This window comes from Nyctibius grandis, chromosome 8, assembly GCF_013368605.1.
Source record: "Nyctibius grandis isolate bNycGra1 chromosome 8, bNycGra1.pri, whole genome shotgun sequence".
Classification (NCBI taxonomy): domain Eukaryota; kingdom Metazoa; phylum Chordata; class Aves; order Nyctibiiformes; family Nyctibiidae; genus Nyctibius; species Nyctibius grandis.
The window spans coordinates 50087806-50106321 of NC_090665.1; the positions used below are offsets into that span (position 1 = coordinate 50087806).

At 54.3% G+C, this 18516-nt stretch overlaps 2 protein-coding genes across 2 annotated transcripts; one reads left to right on the forward strand and one right to left on the reverse strand.

Annotated features, from left to right (window-relative positions):
• Positions 1 to 3459: 3459 nt before the first annotated feature.
• LOC137666374 (N-alpha-acetyltransferase 20) lies at positions 3460 to 8124 on the forward strand. Its single transcript, XM_068406338.1, has 6 exons — positions 3460 to 3571; positions 3720 to 3744; positions 3832 to 3922; positions 5123 to 5258; positions 6258 to 6403; positions 7810 to 8124. Exons 1-6 carry the CDS (start codon positions 3519 to 3521, stop codon positions 7893 to 7895), a joined length of 537 nt encoding a protein of 178 aa, XP_068262439.1. The 5' UTR covers positions 3460 to 3518; the 3' UTR covers positions 7896 to 8124.
• Positions 8125 to 12905: 4781 nt separating this feature from the next.
• LOC137666877 (basic proline-rich protein-like) lies at positions 12906 to 16072 on the reverse strand. Its single transcript, XM_068407137.1, has 2 exons — positions 15899 to 16072; positions 12906 to 14960 (listed from the first exon to the last, which is right to left on the reverse strand). Exons 1-2 carry the CDS (start codon positions 16070 to 16072, stop codon positions 12906 to 12908), a joined length of 2229 nt encoding a protein of 742 aa, XP_068263238.1.
• Between the last annotated feature and the right edge of the window lie 2444 nt (positions 16073 to 18516).

The following is an 18516-nucleotide window of genomic DNA, read 5'->3' on the forward strand; positions in this document are numbered from 1 at the left end:
CAAAAAGCAGTCTTTGAAACAGTTGGTCCACTTGTCTTGCATAGGCAAGCTCCACTTGCACTGTTGAACATGCATCCATAAATCCTGTTGTTCCCTACTCAAGGAGGGTTCCAGCTCTCTCAATATTACGCGTAATCCAATAACACAGGCAGTCCAGGACTGCTTCCTCTCCAGAACTGGGCAGCCAGAGCTTTTTTGTAACACAGTGACAGCAAATTACTGTGGTATTGACACTGTTGATTGTTTTTTGTTTAGAAAGTGAGTAACAGGAAATCAATAAAAAGTTGAATATCCTTCTTCCTTGGTTTTTTTTTTAGTACAACTTCATTGAGTGACTGCAGCCATGTATTCCAGCTTGAAGGAATTCATCTTTCCTCACTTCCTTCTAACCAACTTTGGCCAAGAGTTCTTATATTTTTCTTTTATATATGTGTGTGTGTGTATATATAATTTATTATGCATATATCTATAAAATGAGTAATACACAACAGTGCAATATCTAATTTGTAACAACAAATATATTTTTATATATAGTTATAATATACATTTCCTTTTTATGTATCTACCTTTGTAAACATACCAGTGCAACAGAATAACATTTGTAGTAGGCACACTGTGTTTTTTAACCTAAGAAGTTCTTTTATTGATTTAAGCTATTATTGCTCCCAGCAACTCTGAAATCCCACATCGCAGTTCCACCACAACTACAGACTTTGAATCCACTTCCTCCTACCAAACCCTTGTCCCTTAAATTATCACAAACCTGACAGATCTCAGATTGCCATGCACTGTCTGCCTTAGCCTTGCCAATATCTCCTGATTCCAAATTCCAGGTCAAGAGAGGCATCTTTCACTATCCTGAAACATGTACCCAAACTCCATCCACGGCATCCCATCCAGAATTTTCAAAGACAAAACTCAAACCCACAGTACAACCTCAAACTTTGAGGAAACCTTCCTTCAGAATCACTAGAGAGCCATCCGGGTCTCTTGCCTCATTCTCAAGAATCTCAGAAATGTTATTTTTTTATGTAGCAACATTTTACCCATCTTTGTTTCCAAGCACAAATTGTTCTTGCATTCTTTTTATTCAGTCAAACCAGAATCAGAGCTCTACTCAGTTCCATATTTTATAATATGCTTCCCATTCCTCTTTTTCCCTTTCCATTCCTCTGTTCACATCTACATCTTTCTTTTCCACCACCCTTCCCTCCATCTGTCTCTCCGTTCCTCTTTTCCCTTTTGACCCCTCTCTTCAGCTCACTGTCCCTCTGTCTGGCCATCCATCCATCCATCTTTCCATTGCTCTGTCTAGCTGCCTGTTCCTCTTTCCATCCATCTCTGCTGCTCCCCATTCCTGATTTTCTTTCCCTCCCTCCATCAGCCTCTCCATCTTTCTCCACCCATCGCTCTGTCTGGCTCCCCATTGCTCTGCACAGCGAACCTTCCCCTTTCTCACTACATCACTGTGTGCACCTCTACGTCCCTCTTTTGCTATCTTCTGCTCCCATCCCGCAGTTGGGCCCTCTGTCCTCCTTCCTTCCCATCCTTCTGTTCGAGCCCTCATTTCTCTGTCCAGTTCCAGGTCCCTCTTTCTCTCCCGGTGCCTCTGCTTTTCCATCCCTCTTTTCTCCTTTCCATCTGTCTGTCCACCTCTCCATCTGTGTCTTCTGTTCCCCCTCCCTCTGTTCAGCTCCTCATCTGTTTCTGTCTGCATCCCACTGTCTGCTTCACCATCCCTCTTTTCCCCTCTTCCGCTCCCTGTCCCTCTGTCTGGTCTTGCATTCATTTTCTGGCCCTCCATCCCTTTCTTTCTGTTCCTCTGTCAGATCCCCCAGTCCATCTGTCTGGATATACATCCTTCTCTTTTTTCCAGCCCTTTGTCCATCTCCTCATACTTCGTTTCTGTGTCTAGCTCCGCATCACACTTTTTCTCCTTACATTCCTGTGCCAAGCTTCCTGGACCTCTGTCCGCCTGCTGTCCCCCATCCTGCTGTCCCCCTAGGCAGGACTGCCACCCTGTGCATCTTGAATTGAGATTGTGATGCTGTGCCTGAGCCACGTTTCCTGACGGCTCTGTCCTAGTGCAAACTGGTTTCTGCGCCTCTTCCGCTTGTGTGCAGCCAGAGCCTGCACCCGACTCTGCTTTCTGATACGCTGTTGTGTCATGGGACTTTCTAGCAAGGTCTGTTTGACATGGGCCTCGAGTGTGTGGTCACCTATGAATGGCGGCCAAAACCCAGCCTATAAACAGCAACTCTGATGTGTTTCTAGTGTGTGTGTTCCTGTTCTGCTGCACGTGCAGTGTGGCACAGCACAGGCCTGCCCCTCTTCAGGCAGTCCGTTGTGCAGGTTGCTAACTCCTCAACTGTGCGTTACTTTTCTGGTCAGAATATTGGCAGTAACGTTCCCCTGTGCCCAGACCTGATGTCTCGGCTTGATGCACTGCAGGCATGAGGCACTGAGACAGACTTGTGAAGGCAAGGGGAGAGCTGTGGAAGTTTATTGCACGGCTGTAGTCTAGGGGGCAGGCAGGAGTGCAGACAGGTGCCATCAGTTTTTTTTCCTCTCAAATACCAGAACTGAATCCTGTCTCTGAAGGAAAAAGTGGGGAGAAGGCTGGCAGTTACTCAGTGACTTGTCGCATGAAGAGCAGCAGCAAGAGCTGAAGAATCCACCAAAGTGAGGAATACTACTCCGGTAACGACCCTGAAGGTGTCATGGGCAGGGGGAGGGTGCTGGCACTGGAGGCCCGTGGCGGTCATTCCCAAGTGTTGTTTATGTGCGTTAATTAAACAATTGTTTTATTCTATGCACTCATGGCTGTGGTTCCCGCAGTCTTTTTGCACTCAGTAGAAAGCGCCTCTGCGGGCAGTGCCCTGGGGAAGAGGGTACCCGTGGTGTGGGGCTGGTCCCAGATGCCTTTGGGTCTCTGGGCATTCCCAGAGAACCCCAGTGCTGCCCACACGGCTGCAGGGGATCTCCCTTGCCCTTCATTTGTAGTTTCATGTGCCCCGGAGCCCTCCACCTGCCCCCGAGCCCTATGTTTGTGTTGCAGTGCGCCACAAAGTCTTCTGTTTAGCCTTCTCCCATCCCACAGTTTTCCCAGTGCTTTTTGGTGTGCTTCAAGGTCAGCTATTTCTCTTTCCATGCATAGCAGCGCCCTCCCACTGCCTGCCGGGTCTCGCCGCGGGGCTCCTTGGGCACTGCAGCAGCTCTCCCTGACCCCCGGAGCCAGGCTCCGGGCGCCCCCGGCACTGCAGCCCCGCCGGCGCGGCCCCAGCACTCCTCGCTCCGCTGCAGGCGGGCTCAGCCCTCCCCGCCGCCCGCCCGCCTGCCGCTCTCGGCGCCCGCACCCAGCCGCAGCCCTGGGACCGCGGCGGCGGGGCGCTGCGCCAGCACCTCCTCCCCGCGGCGGAAGAGGCCCTGCGCCGGCGGGAGCTTCCGGGGCGGCGGGAGCGCTTCCGGGGTGGTGGGAGCGCTTCCGGGCCGGCGGCGGCAGTGGCGGCGGCGGCATCATGACGACGCTCCGCGCCTTCACCTGCGATGACCTCTTCCGCTTCAACAACATGTGAGCGCCGGCCGCCCCCCTCCCCTCTCCCTCCCCTCTCCTGCGGGCGGCTCCCCCTTCCCCCGGGGCGTCCCCTCGGCCCGCCGGCGCGCAGGGCCGGGCCGGGTCCGCCCCCGGGCCCGCGGTGAGCGTTGCTCTCCCCCCGCAGCAACCTGGACCCGCTGACGGAGACCGTATCCTTCCGGCCGCCGGGGCGGAGGCGCGGGGCCAGGGGCGGGCGGCCGCGGCGGGGACAGCTTGCTCCTTAACCGCGGCCGCAGTACGGGATTCCGTTCTACCTGCAGTACCTGGCCCACTGGCCCGAGTATTTCATTGTCGCCGAGGCGCCCGGCGGGGAGCTCATGGGTTACAGTGAGTGCGGGCGGCCCCGCGGCACCGGCTCTCGGCCCCGCGCGTCGGGGGCCACAGCGCGGGGGCTTTTCTTGCTCCTCGCGGTTTCCAGATACCCGGCGGGGAACGGGAACGTTCTGTACCATCTTCCCACCGCGTAAACGTTTCAGGGTGTCCCGTAGGACTCGTAGCGGTAGTTTTTGCTTTGGTGTTCCTGGCGGGGCAAGGGCTCTTGGCTGCGGTAACGTCCACCCAGGTTTTATACAGGTGAACGTATGCGTGCAGGGGCGTCTGTAAGCCTGGAATTAAGTCCCTGGGGTCAGCTCTGATCTCTGTCAGCCAGCAGTAAGTAAAAACGCTGGGCTGGGGTTTTGCAAGGGAAAGGTCTGGATGTCATTTGCTTATTTGCTGTGGAATATTCCTGTTTTTCAGAAATCATTCCAAATGGAGCTGTTGGTTTGTTTATTCCTTCCAGGGTTTTTTCCCTCTTTTGAGGCGGGGGGGCATGCAGAATAAGGGTCTGTGCAGGGACACGGGAGATGTAGTATTTAACATAGTAAAGCTTAAAGCATTTGCTGTACGGAAGATTTCTCCGTACCCACCACATCGGTTCCTTATTAGCAGTGACTGGGGTGTTTATAAGAGCACTGTGTGGAAGTGTGAATATTCATTAGTGACCTAACACTGGTTCGGCTGTGCGTAGAAAGGAGAGGAACTACGAAGAAACCCCCCAAAACAACATCCTTTTTTTTTTTTTTCTTAAATATACCTTGTTTGCAGGGCCTTAGCTTTCTGTTGCCACACTGGCAAAGTTTCCCAAATTCTGTTCCCCCATAGTCACCATAAGTCTCCAGTAGTTGCTGGGATGGAGAGTTAGTTTTTGGCTTCTAGCCCTCCATTCCTCTATTATTATAGTTAGATCCTGAATTCCACTCAGTTAAAGACTAATGAGAGTTGCTTAACATTTGCATTTGGAAGTTATGCCTCAAACAATGAATTTGCAATTTTTTTTTACACTAGTCAAGAAGGTACTGTAATACTTGAGCAAAATTACGTTTTTAGTCGTTGCTGAATCACAGAGTGATAACGCAGACATCCCTGTTTGAGCCTTTACCACAATTATTGCAATGTTTATTTATACACTGCTTGGTTCTCTCGTAAAGATGTATAGCTGTGCATTATTCCAGAGGTTTGCTGCACTGATGCTATGTATCTTCACAGTAATGGGTAAAGCAGAAGGCTCTGTGGCTAGGGAGGAATGGCATGGACATGTTACTGCTCTCTCTGTTGCACCAGAATTTCGACGGCTGGGTTTGGCTGCTAAATTGATGGAACTACTGGAAGAAATTTCAGAAAAGTGAGTACGATGCTTATCTTTAAATTCAGATTTCAAAGTCATCTTTCTACAGACACCTGTCCATGGCTTACATATTTGATTTGCATGAAACAGACCCAGAATTTTGCTTTAAGTAGTGTTCTGATTCGCTGAAATTCCCCATAGTTAGAGAACAAGAATTATGAATGTTGCTTGGCAGTTTAAAATCTGAGGGTTTCTCTGAAAGCTAACGTACCAGAATGAGTAAGAAGTAGCCTGAATTCCAGTAGAGATACTGTATAAAAGGTCCTTTTCTTGACAGAAAAAGAGTTTCATGAAACATCAGCACTTACTCCTGTAGGACCTTCAACGTACTTGTTCAGCAGTCGTGGGCTTTGTGCGATTCGGTCAGGCGCAATCTTGAACAAATTTTGAACGGCAGACAGGTTCCTAGCTTACTTTCCATCTCATGCTTGGTTACTTGTACCTGCAGGAAACTTAGTCTAGTGTCAAATGAACCCGCAAGGAAACGTCCCCAACTCATGCTGGTAGGGCAACCCCATTGTAGGTGGTAAAATTGGAAAATAGCATGATGTTTTGACCAAATTGCCTTGTGAGGAGGAGGGCTGTCTCCTGTTAGGCAACTGAATGTTATGACTGATTCCCACCCCCCCTGCACTTTGAAGGAGGCAGTCCCTAAGCAAATGCAATCTAAAATGTGGATTCTTTTTTTAATGATTTCTTACAGATGTGAGGCTCGTGTGGGTCGTTTAGCTTGTCCCGTTCTTTCTGTTCATAATTCTGATCCCACCGGCTGGTGTAGAAGAATGGTCCTGTGACAAAAATAAAATTAAATTTATGCCTGTACTGGATTTGTCCCCTGGTGAAGGAGTGCACGTGTTATTACAACGTGAAAGATGTTTGATTAGCGTACCACATCATCAGGCCTGCTCTCGGTGTGATTACAAGTTATGGCTTATTATTTAGAAATACATTCACCTGCTATTCCTTACTGTGGTTTCTTTGTTTATTTTTTCAAAGAAAGGGTGGATTTTTCGTCGATCTCTTTGTGAGAGTATCAAATCAGGTTGCAGTAAATATGTATAAGCAGCTAGGCTACAGTGTGTACCGGACAGTGTTAGAGTACTACTCTGCTAGCAGTGGAGAGCCAGATGAAGATGCTTATGGTAAGTACTTGTTCTGCCTCAAGTTTAATGGAAAGATTGTCGTGTTGAGGGTTCCTGGGCTTGTTTGTATGATTTTTTTTTTTTTAACATGAAGCAAGTTCAGATAGTTGTTGATGAGTAGGATTTTGTGTACTCCTTTTAAATAGCTTTTCGTACTGAAGATTACATCAATTACAAAACTTAATCTTGCCGTTTACACATTTCGTGGTATATATGTAAAAGTAAACTACAAAACAAGAATAAATGAGTAGGTACAAAGACATTTATCCTGTAGGTAAGATGAAAATAAAAATGCAGTTTCTTATCTAATTTTTCTTTCCTAGGAATGCTCACACCCAGTGGCTGGGCTTTTTGCTAATGATATGGGGGAAGGAACAGCAGTGCTTTCCTCATTTCTTCCCATAACAGGGACTTGAAACTTTGTTTTTCTCAGATGTCTAACTACAAATTTACAAGTGTCAGTAGTCAACAATGGCAGAGAATTGGGTGGAATTTTCAATTTAAAAGGAAAGGAACATGGAAATTCAAGCATATTAATGTTAATTCTGTTAACAAAACGGAAGTACCAGCTGCTTCCTCTTTCTACATCTTCTTTCCTTCGGGTATCCTTCCCAAAGGGTTACATGGCCATGCTGTCTGTCTTTCACTATTCATTTGATATCCAGGAGTACTATGAAACACAGGGGCTAAGGACAGACGTGTACCGTTGTGGCAGATGCCTTAAATTATATGTTTGCCCCTTTAGCCTACCATTTCCTTTCCATTCAGCCGAGTTTCATGCAGTGTTATATTCCAGTTGATAACGTTGCTGCTGAACAACATTAAGGACATCAGACTATTCGAGTGTGTCCAGAGGAGAGCGACCAAGATGGTGAAAGGTCTTGAGGGCAAGACTTATGAGGAGCGGCTGAGGTCACTTGGCTTCTTCAGCCTGGAGAAGAGAAGGCTGAGGGGGCACCTCATCTCAGTCTACACCTTCCTCCAGGGGGGCAGCAGAGGGGCAGGTGCTGATCTCCTCTGGTGACCAGCAATGGGACACGAGGAAATGGGATGAAGCTGCGTCAGGGGAAGTTCAGATTGGACGTTAGGAAAAGGTTCTTCACCGAGAGGGTGGTTGGTCCCTGGGACAGGCTCCCCAGGGATGCAGTCACAGCACCAAGCCTGTTGGAGCGCAAGGAGCGTCTGGACAATGCTCTTGGTCATATGGTTTAGTTTTAGGTAGTCCTGTGAGGAGCAGGGAGTTGGACTTGATGATCCTTATGAGTCCCTTCCAATTTGAGATATTAAATGATTCTAGGAAATATTGATGAAAAGTGATCTTATTGTAATAGGGAATTCACTTAATATGGCTTTGTGCAATGACTGTCCTACTGTAATAGCATTTTTTTTTTTTTCTTTTGCCACAGATATGAGAAAAGCGCTTTCCAGAGATACGGAGAAGAAATCAATTATACCTCTGCCTCATCCTGTGAGACCAGAAGACATTGAGTAACTGCGAGCTGTGATTTTCAGGCAACTTACTAGGAGCGCCAGGTTCCTTCTCCCCCCAGCCCTCCAGAACTCGTGGATGAGAAATCTTGGGCTTGGTATTTTTCCCCATGAAATATTGAGAAGTTCGCTAACGCTGCCCCTGTCGGTAATGGCCGCATGCCCCTGCACTTACCCTGTTATTTTTCCTTACAAATATTGGCAGTTGAGAGACTATTAAAGTGGATTTGGCAGCTGGGCGGTGCTGGGGCGGTTTCTTTCAGCCACCGAGACGCGGTTCTGAGGCCGGGAGTGATAATAAAGCGCCGCCCGGGCTGCGATGGTGCCGCCCCGCAGAGACGTTGGGCATGGCCCTGCGCGGTTCCCGAGCGCTCCCCAAAACTGCCCCTGGGGCCCTGGGGGCGCAGGGCTGCGGGGTGCTGGGGGGGGGGGGGGGGTGGACGTTTTGTAGGGGGGGGCTGCCTTCCCTTTATTTTTCTAGCAGAGCTCCCCTTTTTTGGGGAGGGGGCGTGTAGACACGTAAATGGCCTTGCTAAAGTAAGGAGGTGGGGGTCAGGGCTGTTTCCCTCAGTTAGTGCCCTTTTTTTGGGGTGAACAAAAAGCGGGGAGACGGCTGGGTGGCGCTGACGTCGTTCGGGGCACCTGAATGTCACCCATGCGGGGGCAAGGATGCAGTGGAGGAGCAGGTAGGTGGGGAGGGCGGCATGTGTGTCTGGGGGGGCGGGTGGGTCCCCCAAAGCAGAGGGCGTCACGGCGTAAAAATAGCGACAATTGGTGGGAGAAGCGAGGGAATGGCGCCCCCTGGGGTCCGGGGCGCGGTACTGCGGGTGGGGTGCTCTGGCCGCGCTCGGTGCCGCAGCCGTCGCTTTTTACATTTGTCCATCCCCGTTTTAGTTTTCGGGGCCTACTTTTTAATTTTCTCCTTTTCTTAATCGCGGTTGTTTTTAAGAATGTCTCTCGGCGGCTGCGTTTTAGTTCGCCGCCGCTGTTTTTGCCGAGGGAGCGGTGCTTAAACGGGGCGCGGGCGGGACAGGAGCGGGGGGGGCGTCTCCCGGGCAACCGCGCATGCGCATTGGGCGGCTGTAGCCGCTCAGTCAGTGCTGGGAATGGGCGGGACCGTGTCCCTGTAGGGGCGTGCCAGGGGCGGGATGTGCTGCGGAGCCCCGCCCCGAGGGGTGATCGGGGGCGTGGTCTCGTGCAGAACCCCGCCCCGAGGGGCGGGATGGGGGCGCGGTCTGGTGCGGGACCCCGCCCCAGGGACGGGGTCCCCAGGGCGGCCGCGCATGCGCAGTAGTGGGAGGCGCTGGCGGCGCCAGGTGCTGCCACCCTGTGATCAAATTTCGGTACTGCAGCTGCCGCTTTTTTTTGTGTGTTTTTTGGTTTTGTTTTTTTCTTCTTCTTTTTCTTCTTTCCTCGCCCTTCTCCGTTTCACTTTCCCGGGGCTTTATTTTAAACTTTCTCCTCCTTTTCTTAGTCACGGTCGCTTTTAAATTTTTCTGTCTATTTTATCCCGTTCGCTGCCTTTATTTCGCCGTCTTTTGTGTTACTAATTGGTCTTTCCTCGGCGGCGTCGCTTTTTAAATGTTCTTTCCGTGCCCGCTTATTTTCCCGCTCCCTGTCCTTATTTTTCTTTTAACCGCGTCTTGCCTCTCCTCGGTGCCGTTGCTTTTTAAACAATGTCTCTCGGCGGCTGCGTTTTAGTTCGCCGCCTTTTTTTTTTTTGACGAGGGAGCGGCGCTTAAACGGGGCGCGGGCGGGAGCGGGGTCCCCGGGGAAACTGCGCATGCGCAGGGGCCGGCTCGGTCAGTGCCGGGAGTGGGCGTGTCCGCGTCCCTGTGGGGGCGTGTCAGAGGCGTGGTTTCCCGCGGAGCCGCGCCCCGAGGGGCGGGACGGGGGCGTGGTCTGGTGTGGAACCCCGCCCCGGGGGCGGGGTATGGCGGGGGTCCCCTGGGCGGCCGCGCATGCGCAGTACAGGAAGGCGCTGGCGGCGCCAGGTGCTGCCGCCCTGTGGTCAAATTTCGGTACTGCGGCCGCCGCTCCCTGTCCTTACTTGGTTGCTAGGGCGCCATCTTGGTTGCTAGGCGGCCATCTTGGTTGCTAGGGCGCCATTTTGGTTGCTAGGCGGCCATCTTGGTTGCTAGGACACCGTTTTGGTTGCTAGGCAGCCATCTTGGTTGCTAGGCGGCCATTTTGGTTGCTAGGACGCCATTTTGGTTGCTAGGACGCCATTTTGGTTGCTAGGCGGCCATATTGGTTGCTAGACGGCCATCTTGGTTGCTAGGACGCCATATTGGTTGCTAGGACGCCATATTGGTTGCTAGGCGGCCATTTTGGTTGCTAGGACACCGTCTTGGTTGCTAGGCGGCCATCTTGGTTGCTAGGACGCCATATTGGTTGCTAGGCAGCCATCTTGGTTGCTAGGATGCCGTCTTGGTTGCTAGGACGCCATCTTGGTTGCTAGGCGGCCATCTTGGTTGCTAGGACACTGTCTTAGTTGCTAGGCGGCCATCTTGGTCGCTAGGACGCCATCTTGGTTGCTAGGGCGCCATCTTGGTTGCAAGGACGCCATCTTGGTTGCTAGGACGCCATCTTGATTGCTAGGCAGCCATCTTGGTTGCTAGGACGCTATCCTGGTTGCTAGGACGCCATCTTGGTTGCTAGGACGCCATCTTGGTTGCTAGGCGGCCATCTTGGTTGCTATGTTTTTCCCCTTTTTTTGGGGAGGGGACGTGTAGACACGTAAATGGCCTTGCTAAAGTAAGGAGGTGGGGGTCAGGGCTGTTTCCCTCAGTTAGTGCCCTTTTTTTGGGGTGAACAAAAAGCGGGGAGACGGCTGGGTGGCGCTGACGTCATTCGGGGCACCTGAATGTCACCGATGCGGGGGCAAGGATGCAGTGGAGGAGCAGCTGGGTGGGGCGGGGGACATGTGTGTCTGGGGGGGCGGGTGGGTCCCCCAAAGCAGAGGGCGTCACGGCGTAAAAATAGCGACAATTGGTGGGAGAAGCGAGGGAATGGCGCCCCCTGGGGTCCGGGGCGCGGTACTGCGGGCGGGGAGCCGCGCATGCGCGGTGGGGGGCTCTGGCCGCGCTCGGTGCTGCAGCCGTCGCTTTTTACATTTGTCCATCCCCGTTTTAGTTTTCGGGGCCTACTTTTTAATTTTCTCCTTTTCTTAATCGCGGTTGTTTTTAAGAATGTCTCTCGGCGGCTGCGTTTTAGTTCGCCGCCGCTGTTTTTGCCGAGGGAGCGGTGCTTAAACGGGGCGCGGGCGGGACAGGAGCGGGGGGGGGCGTCTCCCGGGCAACCGCGCATGCGCATTGGGCGGCTGTAGCCGCTCAGTCAGTGCTGGGAATGGGCGGGACCGTGTCCCTGTAGGGGCGTGCCAGGGGCGGGATGTGCTGCGGAGCCCCGCCCCGAGGGGCTGGACGGGGGCGTGGTCTCATGCGAAACCCCGCCCCGAGGTGGTTGGATGGAGAGGCGTGGCCTCCAGCGGAGCCCCGCCCTGGGGCGTGGTTTCCTGCGCGACTCCGCCCCGAGGGGCAGGACATGGGCGGGGTCCCCTGGGGAGCCGCGCATGCGCAGTGGAGGGGCGCCCTTGCGGCGCCTTCTGCTGCCGCCCTGTGGCCAAATTTCGGTACTGCAGCCGCCGCTTTTTTACTTTTTTTTTTCTTTTTTTTTTACTTCTTCTTTCCTCGCCCTTCGCCGTTTCACTTTCCCGGGGCTTTATTTTAAACTTTCTCCTCCTTTTCTTAGTCACGGTCGCTTTTAAATTTTTCTGTCTATTTTATCCCGTTCGCTGCCTTTATTTCGCCGTCTTTTGTGTTACTAATTGGTCTTTCCTCGGCGGCGTCGCTTTTTAAATGTTCTTTCCGTGCCCGCTTATTTTCCCGCTCCCTGTCCTTATTTTTTTTTTAACCGCGTCTTGCCTCTCCTCGGTGCCGTTGCTTTTTAAACAATGTCTCTCGGCGGCTGCGTTTTAGTTCGCCGCCTTTTTTTTTTTTTGACGAGGGAGCGGCGCTTAAACGGGGCGCGGGCGGGAGCGGGGTCCCCGGGGAAACTGCGCATGCGCAGGGGCCGGCTCGGTCAGTGCCGGGAGTGGGCGTGTCCGCGTCCCTGTGGGGGCGTGTCAGAGGCGTGGTTTCCCGCGGAGCCGCGCCCTGAGGGGCGGGACGGGGGCGTGGTCTGGTGTGGAACCCCGCCCCGGGGGCGGGGTATGGCGGGGGTCCCCTGGGCGGCCGCGCATGCGCAGTACAGGAAGGCGCTGGCGGCGCCAGGTGCTGCCACCCTGTGGTCAAATTTCGGTACTGCGGCCGCCGCTCCCTGTCCTTATTTGGTTGCTAGGCGGCCATCTTGGTTGCTAGGGCGCCATTTTGGTTGCTAGGCGGCCATTTTGGTTGCTAGGACGCCGTCTTGGTTGCTCTGGCGCCATTTTGCTTGCTAGGACGCCATTTTGGTTGCTAGGCGGCCGTCTTGGTTGCTAGGCGGCCGTCTTGGTTGCTAGGCGGCCATCTTGGTTGCTAGGCGGCCGTCTTGGTTGCTAGGCGGCCATCTTGGTTGCTAGGCGGCCATCTTGGTTGCTAGGACGCCGTCTTGGTTGCTAGGCGGCCGTCTTGGTTGCTAGGCGGCCGTCTTGGTTGCTAGGCGGCCATCTTGGTTGCTAGGTCGCCATCCTGGTTGCTAGGCGGCCATGTTGGTTGCTAGGCGGCCATGTTGGTTGCTAGGCGGCCATTTTGGTTGCTAGGCGGCCATTTTGGTTGCTAGGACACCGTCTTGGTTGCTAGGCGGCCATTTTGGTTGTTAGGGCGCCATTTTGGTTGCTAGGCGGCCATCTTGGATGCTAGGGCGCCATTTTGGTTGCTAGGACGCCATTTTGGTTGCTAGGCGGCCATTTTGGTTGCTAGGGCACCATCCTGGTTGCTAGGCGTCCATCCTGGTTGCTAGGCGGCCATTTTGGTTGGTCGGATGCCGTCTTGGTTGCTAGGGAGCCATCCTGGTTGCTAGGACGCCATCCTGGTTGCTAGGACGCCATCTTGTCCGTCCTCGGTGCCGTCGCTTTTAAAAAAGTCTCTCCGAGGCTGCGTTTTAGCTCGCCGCCGCTGTTTTTGCCGAGGGAGCGGTGCTTAAAGGGGTCGCGGGCGGGACATGGTCGGTGTCCCCCCGGGCAACCGCGCATGCGCAGCGGCCGGCTCCTTGCCGCCCTGGGTGCCGGGAGCGGGCGTGGCCGTGCCCCTGCGGGGGCGGAGCAGAGGCGTGGTCTCCTGTGGAACCCCGCCCTGAGGGGAGGGACTGGGCGTGGTTTCCTGCGCGACTCCGCCCCGAGGGGGCGGGACGGGGGAAGCGTGGCCTCCAGCGGAACCCCGCCCTGGGGGGCGGGATGGGGCGTGGTTTCCTGCGCGACTCCGCCCCGACGGGCAGCATATGGGCGGGGTCCCCTGGGGAGCCGCGCATGCGCAGTGGACGGGCGCCCTGGCGGCGCCTTCTGCTGCCGCCCTGTGGTCAAATTTCGGTACTGCAGCCGCCGTTTTTTTACTTTTTTTTTTTTTTTTTTTTTTTTCTCCTCTGCTTTTTCTTTTTTTTCTCCGCAGGTCCCGGCGCGGCGGGGGCGGGGCGGGTCCCGGCGCGGGTCCCGGCGCGGCGCGGCGGCGTTTCCCGCGCGGCTCCCGGCGGGGGGGGCCCGCGGCGGGGGCGGGTCGCGGCACCGCGAGGGGCGGGGCGGGGGGGGCGCGTCCTGGCGCGGCTTCCGGCAAAGCGGCGGCTTCCGGCGCGGCTTCTGACGCGCCTTCCTGCGCGGTTTTTGGCGCGGCTCCCGGCGCGGCGCCGGTCCCGGCGGCAGGTCCTGGTGCGGCGCCGGTCCAGGCGCGGGTCCCGGCGCGGCGCGGCGCGGCGGCAGCTCCCGGTGCGGCGCGGCACCGGTCCCGGCGGTAGGTCCCGGCGCGGCTGCGGCTGCCGGGGCGGCGCGGCGCCGGTCCCGGCGGCAGGTCCCGGCGTGGCGCGGCGGCGGCTGCCGGGGCGTTGTGGCACGCCGGTCCCGGCGCAGCTTCCCGGAGCGGCGGGGGCGGCTCGGTGCCGGTCCCGGCGGCAGGTCCCGGCGTGCCGCGGCTGCGGCTGCCGGGGCGGTACGCCACGCCGGTCCCGGCGCGGCTTCCCGGAGCGGCGGGGGCGGCTCGGTGCCGGTCCCGGCGGCAGGTCCCGGTGTGCCGCGGCTGCGGCTGCCGGGGCGGCGCGCCACGCCGGTCCCGGCTCGGCTTCCCGGAGCGGCGGGGGCGGCTCCCGAGGCGGCGCGGTGCCGATCCCGGCGGCAGGTCCCGGCTCGGCGTGGCGGCGGTTCCTGCGCGGCTCCCGGCGGGGGGGGGGCCCGCGGCGGGGGCGGGTCGCGGCGCAGCGCGGGGCGGGCGGGTCCTGGCGCGGCTTCCGGCGCGGCTTCTGACGCAGCTTCTGGCGCGGCTTCTGGCGCGGCTCCCTGCGCGGCGCCGGTCCCGGTCCAGGCGCAGGTCCCGGCGCGGCGGCGGCTCCCGGTGCGGCGCGGCGCTGGTCCCGGCGGTAGGTCCCGGCGTGGCGCCGGTCCTGGCGCAGCTTCCCGGAGCGGCGGGGGCGGCTCCCGGGGCGGCGCGGTGCCTGTCCCGGCGGCAGGTCCCGGCTTGGCGCGGCGGCGGTTCCCGCGCGGCTCCCGGCGGGGTGGGGGGGGGGGGGCGGGTCGCGGCGCCGAGCGGGTCCTGGTGCCCGCACGGGGTGGTGGGGGGGAAAGGGCCCCGGCTGCTGCCGCCGGGGGGGTCCGTGGGGGCGGGCGGGTCTGCGCTCCCGGGGCGGCTGGGCCCGGCTCCCCCCGGGGGATTTTTGGGCCTCGGGGGGGTTCGGGGGGCGGACGCGGCAGTGCAGGAGATGGCGGAGCAGTAAAGCCTGCGAGAGCGCTAATGAAGCGCCGGCCGGGCTGCGGTGGTGCCGCCCCGCAGGGGCACGGGGCCGGGCCCTGCGCGGTTCCCGAGCGCTCCCCAAAACTGCCCGTGGGTCCCTGGGGGCGCAGGGCTGCGGGGTGGCTGCAGCCCCCCCCAGCCCTCGGCGTCGCACGTGGGGGCTGCAGGGGGGGTCAGAAAGCAGGCGAGGTGAGGTGCTTTGGGGCCCCAGTAACGGAGGCCAGGTGTTGTGTTCCTGGGGCTCGAGAACGGGCTCCCGCGGCCGCTTCGGGGGGCTCAGAAGCGGATGTGAGCGGTGCGTTTTTCGGGAGCTGACAGAGGGGACTCGCTGGTGTGGTTTTGGGGTCGGCAGCAGAGGCCGAGCGCTGCGTTTTTGGGACTTGAGAGCAGGCTCGGCAGCAGTGTTTTTGGGCTCTGCAGCGGGCGCTCCGTGAGCTGGTTCGGGGGCGAAAAGCAGAAGGCAGATGGGCCGTTTGTGCGGGGGAGCTTCTGTTAAAATTCCGCTAACTATTTCAGTTGCTCTTTCATCTCTCTGTGTTGGCCCAAAAGGGAGCCCCAGTCAGGAAATCTCTATTAGAGATCTCTAGACTCTTCAGGGGGCATCAGGTATTGAGCAAAGAAGAAATTAAAAGGCAGTAGTAGGGCATCTGGCTGCTGAGAATTAGCAATGCAGAGGTATCTGTGCACAAATGTATGATATCTCAAAATGTCAGCTACCTTGATACAGCATTTAAAACGGGAATTGATATTTAGAGCCTGCCTCGAGAGTAACAGCACAGAAAAAGCTTTAGAAAGCGTTATCTTCTATCAGATCACTTTGTTCTGATAAAGGAAAAAAGAACATAAAGTGGTCATAAAGACCAGGCTTAAGTATGTTTTTAGTAAGGTGCTGTGTGGATCTGCAGATTGGATGTGATCTTTCACACGGGGAGGGCGGAAGGAAAATTTGCACTCCTTCGTAAAAACCGTGGCAAACGCTCGCTGCGGGTTTTTGCTAATTTTTTTTTTATTATTATTATCTGATGCGCTTTCTTGCAACTGTTCAGTTTTGTAGAATATTTTTACTGGAATCCGTGCGTATGCTTATAGCTCTAAAAACTGTCTTGTTTCGTTGAAGTTCTCTTCCTCCAGAGTCCACAGAAGTCCGTTCTTCGCCGCCGGTCAGCTGTTTATCTTCTGGTTCCGCCTGGGCTCCGCTCAACACCCCATCCTCGATGTTCTCGCCGTGACCAGCGTCCCGTCTTGACCAGAGTCTGCTTTGCACTGCCGGCATCTCCTAAGCATTAACCTAAAATACCTGAAGTGTGTTTAGAACCTTATTTCTACTGCTTCTTACTTGTAAGTATTTGGGGCGAGCGGAAAAGAAGGCAGGGACTCTGCGAGGGAGGAGGCGAGGGCTGAAAGCCAAAGGCCTCGGGCTCCTTTATTGCTGTTCTACTGCCCTATTGAAATGCAGGAGCCGGACTGGGCGGTTCGAGACACCGTCAGCGTTCACAGGCTGAGCGCTCATCACCCCTTCTGGGAAGAGCCACGGTGCTGTGGGCTCAGAACGTCAGCAGCCGTTCCTTGTTTTCAGTTCTGTCTTCAGAACTGCCCTTCCACACACACGTTTACTTCTTTCACGCCTCAGAGGGCCCCGTGAACTGCTCAGGGCTCCTTTATCTTAAAAGGGAGCGAGAACTATTCTCAGTGCAGCCTTCCCCAGGGAATCCCCTGCTCTGCAAGTAAAGCACAGCTGTTTGCGGGCTGATGGTCTTCCACAAGTATTCTGTATTCTTTTAAGGTAAAAAAGGTTAAGCGTACATCCTTTTTACTGGAATCGTCAGAAATTAATACTTGTCGGCCTAGTCCTGCGTAGCTGCTCATTAAGCTTTGACTGACGATCGGTTTAGTCACAGGTCAGGATTGTGGTAGAAGTTTTCACAGAATCACATAAATTGTTACAGAAGTTCTCATGAATTAAGAATAGAATAAAAAATACAAGTCAATCTGATAAACACGGGTGGGCTTTCACAATCCATGAATGTTGTTCTCAGAGCTCCTTGTGTAATCCTGACCGTAGAGAGGATGTCCCATAGAGACCAACCTCTAACAACGGTGGAAGAGACGGAGCAGAAAGACCGGAGCGTCCGCGTTCTCGCTGTGAAGTTTATGGATCGAGACTCTGGGATTAAGGTAAAGAATGAGGGATTTATCACAGCTAAGGTAAGTGGCGTTGCTATTAAGTTCTTAACAGATACCGGTGCGACTTTATCATTGTTACATTTTCATGTGTCACAGCTATCTGAGGAGTTTGTAAAGGTTACTGGGGTTTTGGGTGAAGATAAGTTACCACCTTCCCTTCCTCTTCCTGTTGTTTTTGATGATCATTTGATACGGGGTCGATTTGTTATTTCGCCAGCTTCTCCTGTTTCACTGTTTGGGAGAGATTTATTGCAAGAATTGGGAACGTGCCGAGCTTTAACTCCCAAAGGAATTCGAGTAATCGTAACGGGAATACAAACTGTAGGAATTGGAGAAGGCGAGCTTAAAATCCCGAAAGAATTGAACGATGTAGCTAAAAAATTAGGGAGTCTCTCTGGGGATGATATTGGACTGTTAACATCTGCAGAACCAGTAGCGATTAAAACAAAAGGAGGGACTCCTCCTTCTATTAGGTAATACCCAGTTGTGGCAGAAGCCATCCCAAGTATTGGAAAACAAATAAAATCGTTCTTGGAAAAAGGGATTTTAAAAAAAAAAGAAGTCAAAGTTCTTTTAATACACCTATAGTCCCGGTTAGTAAACACCGATTTGATAAAAAGATGGGGATCCAGAATATAGATTTCTACAAGATTTAAGAGCAGTAAATGGATTTGTAATCGTTGCCCATCCAGTTGTACCTGATCCAAATTTGATTATGACTCAAATAGCTATTTGGGGAAAATTTGACACTGTATTGGATTTGACGGGAGCTTTCTTTAGCACAGCTGTGGCTGAGAAAAGCCAGCACAGATTTGCCTTCACTTGGCAAGGGAAGCAATTAACCTGGACTCGGTTACCCCAGGGATTTACAAGCTCGGCAACAATATTCTCCCAAATTTTGAAAGGAGATTTGGCTGATTTGTTTTTTCCACGCAAGTCTGAATTAATACAATATGCAGATGATTTATTGTTAGTATGTCCTTCAAGGGAGGATTGTATTACAGACACTCGATATCTGTGTAATAAGTTGGTTGCAAAAGGTCACCGAGCATCTCCATCAAAATGGCAGTTCTACCAACAAAAAGTGAAGTAGCTTGGATTTTATATTAACTCCAGGTACGAGGGAGAAAGATCCTGAGCGAATTAAGATGATGCAAGAATTACCTAGGCCTGTACCAAAGAAACAAATTCGGGGGTTTGTAGGACAAGTAGGATTTTGTCGCCCTTGGATACCCAATTTCAGTGAATTGGCAAAACCCTTGCATGCTGCCACACGAAATGAGAGGAAATCGAACCCATCAGCTGAGGTCCGGAGAGAGAAAAAGCTTTCACAAGTCTGAAAAGTGCCTTAACGCAAGCACCGGCTTTAGGTTTACCAGATCATAGTAGAAAAGAACATAAAGTGGTCATAAAGACCAGGCTTAAGTATGTTTTTAGTAAGGTGCTGTGTGGATCTGTAGATTGGATGTGATCTTTCACACGGGGGGGGCGGAAGGAAAATTTGCACTCCTTCGTAAAAACCGTGGCAAACGC

Bases quoted from the DNA above. Each gene is read 5' to 3' on its own strand.
- LOC137666374 (XM_068406338.1), top strand. From the start codon at position 3,519: ATGACGACGCTCCGCGCCTTCACCTGCGATGACCTCTTCCGCTTCAAC. The intron at 3,572-3,719 runs GTGAGCGCCGGC...CTCCCCCCGCAG, and splicing joins CTCTTCCGCTTCAACAACAT to CAACCTGGACCCGCTGACGG. The intron at 3,923-5,122 runs GTGAGTGCGGGC...GTATCTTCACAG, and splicing joins CGGGGAGCTCATGGGTTACA to TAATGGGTAAAGCAGAAGGC.
- LOC137666877 (XM_068407137.1), bottom strand. From the start codon at position 16,072: ATGCCGGCAGTGCAAAGCAGACTCTGGTCAAGACGGGACGCTGGTCAC. The intron at 14,961-15,898 runs GTTTTTAGAGCT...CCCCCCCTGCAG, and splicing joins AACTTCAACGAAACAAGACA to CCCCCACGTGCGACGCCGAG.